The 4097-nt window shown below is 40.5% G+C and overlaps 1 protein-coding gene across 1 annotated transcript; it reads right to left on the bottom strand.

Moving 5' to 3' along the window:
• Nucleotides 1-8: 8 nt before the first annotated feature.
• On the bottom strand, nt 9-1850 carry LOC124232255 (protocadherin alpha-5-like; the record flags this gene model as incomplete). The annotated part of the gene is made up of 1 exon (XM_046649217.1): nt 9-1850. A coding segment is annotated over exon 1 (1842 nt), but the record flags the coding sequence as incomplete, so codon positions are not given.
• Between the last annotated feature and the right edge of the window lie 2247 nt (nt 1851-4097).

Raw genomic sequence — 4097 nt, 5'->3', positions numbered from 1 at the left:
CCACCCGCCGCCGGCTGCAGCTCGAAAGACAGCCACGCGTTGTAGCCAGAGTCCGCGTCCACCGCGCGCACCTTCGCCACCACGTGGCCCGCGCCCACCGACCGCGACACCAGCTCGCTCACCGCGCCGGCCCCGCCGCCCGCCCCAGGCGGCAGCAGCGCGGGCGCGTTGTCGTTCTCGTCCAGCACGAACACCTGCAGCGTCACGTTGCTGCCCAGAGGCGGCACGCCCGCGTCGCGCGCGCTCACCTGGAACTGCAGCAGCTCCAGCTCTTCGTGGTCCAGCGGCTGCAGCGCGTACACCTTGCCGCTCTCCGCGTGCACCGACACGTAGCTCGACAGCGCACGCTCGCCCACGCGCCGCTCCACCAGCGAGTAGGACACCCGCGCGTTCTCCTGCGCGTCCGCGTCCCGCGCAGACACCGTGAAGATGTGACAGCCGGGGGGGTTGTTCTCCTTCACAAACACCGTGTACTCGGGCTGCGGGAACGCCGGCGCGTTGTCGTTCACGTCGGCCACCTCCACGGACACCCTGGCTGTGGCCGACAGCGAAGGTGAGCCGCCATCCCGTGCTGTCACCACCAATGTATAGTTTGATTCGCTCTCGCGGTCCAGGGAGTTGTCCAACACCAGCGAATAGTAATTCTTGAAGGTGGACACCAGCTTGAAGGGGACATGAGGCGACAGGGTGCAGGTCACCTGCCCATTCACACCAGAGTCATGGTCGGACAGACTGATTAGGGCGATGACGGTGCCCAGTGGGGCGTCCTCTTGGACTGGCAGTGATAGAGAGGTTATGACCAACTCTGGGGTATTATCATTCTCATCCAGGATTTTCACTATTACTTTGCAGTGTCCAGTTAATGGGAATGAACTTTTATCTACAGCATCAATATTAATTTCATATAAATTACAGTCTTCATAATCCAGTTCTCCCTTAACTGTTATTTCCCCACTATTAGAATTGATTGTAAATTTAGATTTTACATTGTCAAGAACAAGATCACTAAAGAGATACACTATTTCCTTGTTAATGCCCTCATCTGCATCTGAGGCGTTCAGTCTAATAACTAATGTCCCATTTGGGGCATTTTCCAATAATCTAACTTTATAAATTGATTTGTCAAATTCCGGGGCATTATCATTCGCGTCCAATACATTGATCAATAGCTGAACTGTACCTGTTAGTTCAGGTTTTCCTCCATCAGTTGCAATCAGTAATAAACGGTGTTCTTGCGTTTCTTCTCTATCTACTGGTTTCTTCAAAACTAGCTCTAAAAAGTTTGTCTCTTCTTCATTTGTTTTAACATCCAAGTCAAAATATTCATTAGCATTTAACTTGTATCTCAATTCTGCGTTTGTTCCTATATCCATATCAGATGCGCCCTCTAGCGGAAACCGGGAATCCGCTATTCTTGACTCTAAAATAAATAATCTCTGCTCTTGTCGGAAGAACCTTGGCGGATTGTCATTAATGTCTTTCACCTCCACCTCCACATGGAAAATCTGCAGCGGCCGGTCCACGATCACCTCCAGGTGGATGCTGCACTCCAGGCTCCGCCCGCACAGCTCCTCGCGGTCGATCCGAGAATTCACAAACAAAATGCCATTCTGCAGATTTACCTCCAGAAGGTCCCCGCGGCCTTTGGACGCCACCCGGAACAGGCGCGGCACCAGCTCCGCCAGCTCCAGCCCCAGGTCCTGGGCGATGCGGCCCACGAAGGTGCCGTGTTTGGCCTCCTCGGGGACCGAGTAGTGGACCTGGCCGCTCCCGGCTTCCCAAGCTGTGAAGAGCAGAAGCGACAGCACCAGGCGCCGGGATTCCGGACTTCTTCTCTGGGAATATACCATCGCAAATTCGTTGCAATTTTCAAATGTCTATTGCATTACCACACAATAGCTTTTGGAAACTTAATTCCAAATTTGATGTAATTTTTCATTTGCTCATCTCAGCTTCAGCAGCACAGTAAAAATGGAGTATCCTTTTTCCTTTCTGCCTAAGGAAAATGAACTCACTGTATTCCTTTGTTGTAAAAAAAAAAAAAAAAAAAAATACAAACTTGCGGTTTCCAGCGCCATCATGTGGATGAAAGGGTAAGTATTTTATTTTGTTATGCTTTATTGACCTTACATTCGTTAAATATTTCCGAAATTCACTAACATATATTCTTTATTACCCTTATCTTTAATCAAAATATATCATTAAAATTTTAATAAAATATATAAATTTTCATTAAAGTATTGTGAAATCAATACTACTGAAGTCGTACTATACCACTGTTTACTAGAGTGATCTGTATTGGTCATTTTATTCAGGGAGAGACTTTAAAAGTTTTAGTTTTTCATTTCTTTAAACTCCCTTTAAAAGTTTTAGTTTTTCATTTCTTTCCATATTTAAATATATCTTGTTAAAATTCTTGAGTTTTTCTCTATTATTTTGATGGGATGTTTGTATGCTACTTTTATGTTACTCATAAAACAAATTTATATTCCTATTTTGCAGTATTTGATATTGGCTTTTGGTTCATGTTATCTTCAAAGTAACCAAAACTATTTGAATAGCATTCTTGCCTGAGTTCCATTTTGGAAGTCTGATTTTCAAATTCCTGAAAATTCATTTCTTTAATTTCTCTCTATATCACCTATCTACTTTTAGTGTTAACTCAAAAATTGTAATGTGGACATTTACATTTTCTAGAAGCCAAAATTATAGTCACACAATTTTGGTAGGCATCTTGACACTATTTTCAAATTAGATGCATATAGATGGCATTTCTTCAGGTTGCTATTATTGATAAATCACAGTTGAAATAAATTCTGAAAGCATGTATCTTTGCTTTTATGCAGTAAATCAAAATCCTAATGTTGTCTACAGATATAGTGCTCCATAAGATGTTTGGGTTCTGGTAAAAATTAAAACATTGAAAAGAAATCACATCATTGACTAGGTGAAGTCTATGTTAATTCATCTCTTTTTAATCCTCCAGTTGATTTGCTGCATGATACCACTTGAACTTCACTTAATAAATATGACTCAAAGAAAATGTCGCCAATTTTTCCATTGGAAAAAATTTAACATTATGCTTGTGTGTACTCCCTAGAATTCCTTAAATGTTACAAAATCTTCCTTACCTGAGCATCCAGGAGATCAATAACTCTTCTACTTGACACTTTAACATGTAAGGCATAAACCCCAACAATATCTTCTTAACTTTGGTATGTCATATGTCAGACCCGAAGAATTATTTTTGTGTCAATGTATAAAACAAATGTGGAAAAGTGGTAATATAAAGAGTAGCTTGAAAAGAAGTAAGAAATTGCTAGAAAACACAAAGCCCACTGAAATTAAAGTAGTAATGTAAAGAAATAGGATTATGTTACTGGATTTGTTTCTGATACAATCTTTAACAGTATATTTATCATTCCCTTTAGTTTTTGAAAGATTCTTACTATCTCTGCTATCATGACTTTCCTCTCAGCATTCAGATCATCCAAACACTAAAGAATTTAAACATTAATCAATTTTCAAGACTACTTACCTAATAGTTACTGATAATGATAATTTTAAAGTATTATGGTAAAAAAACAAGAAAATGATAATAAATGTGTTAAAAATACCATCAGTTAATGTTGATTCACCTTCTATTAAAGAACTATGATTGATGTGAAACTACAAAACTGTACTATAAATAAATATACCTTTGAAAAAAGTAAATATTAAGTATTTAACAGCCAAACTGACAGTGGGATATTAACAATGTATGCATAGTAATTTACAGAATATTTTCAGTATATATTTAAATATTTTAAAATGTGCTCAATGGAGGAAATACTGTCAACAGTGTCACGTGCTCCTTTAAGTTTGTAATTTCTTTCATGTAAATATGTAGCCATTTCAGGAGCAAACAAGACTCTTAACATTTGGCCAGTCTTCATTCCTTTACGTTACATGGAATCTTTGAATTATCACCTGCATTTGTCTTTCAATGTTCAACTGTTTTTTGTTCCTGGAGCTTACTTTCTCAACTAGAGAGTCTCAATTATAGATTCTCTAGCCTTAATTCCATAGATGACTCTATAGGGAGAGAAAATTCTTTA

The sequence above is a fragment of the Equus quagga genome, unplaced genomic scaffold (genome assembly GCF_021613505.1).
Source record: "Equus quagga isolate Etosha38 unplaced genomic scaffold, UCLA_HA_Equagga_1.0 HiC_scaffold_3878_RagTag, whole genome shotgun sequence".
Taxonomy (NCBI): Eukaryota; Metazoa; Chordata; class Mammalia; order Perissodactyla; family Equidae; genus Equus; species Equus quagga.
This window is presented reverse-complemented; position numbering and strand designations above follow the sequence as displayed.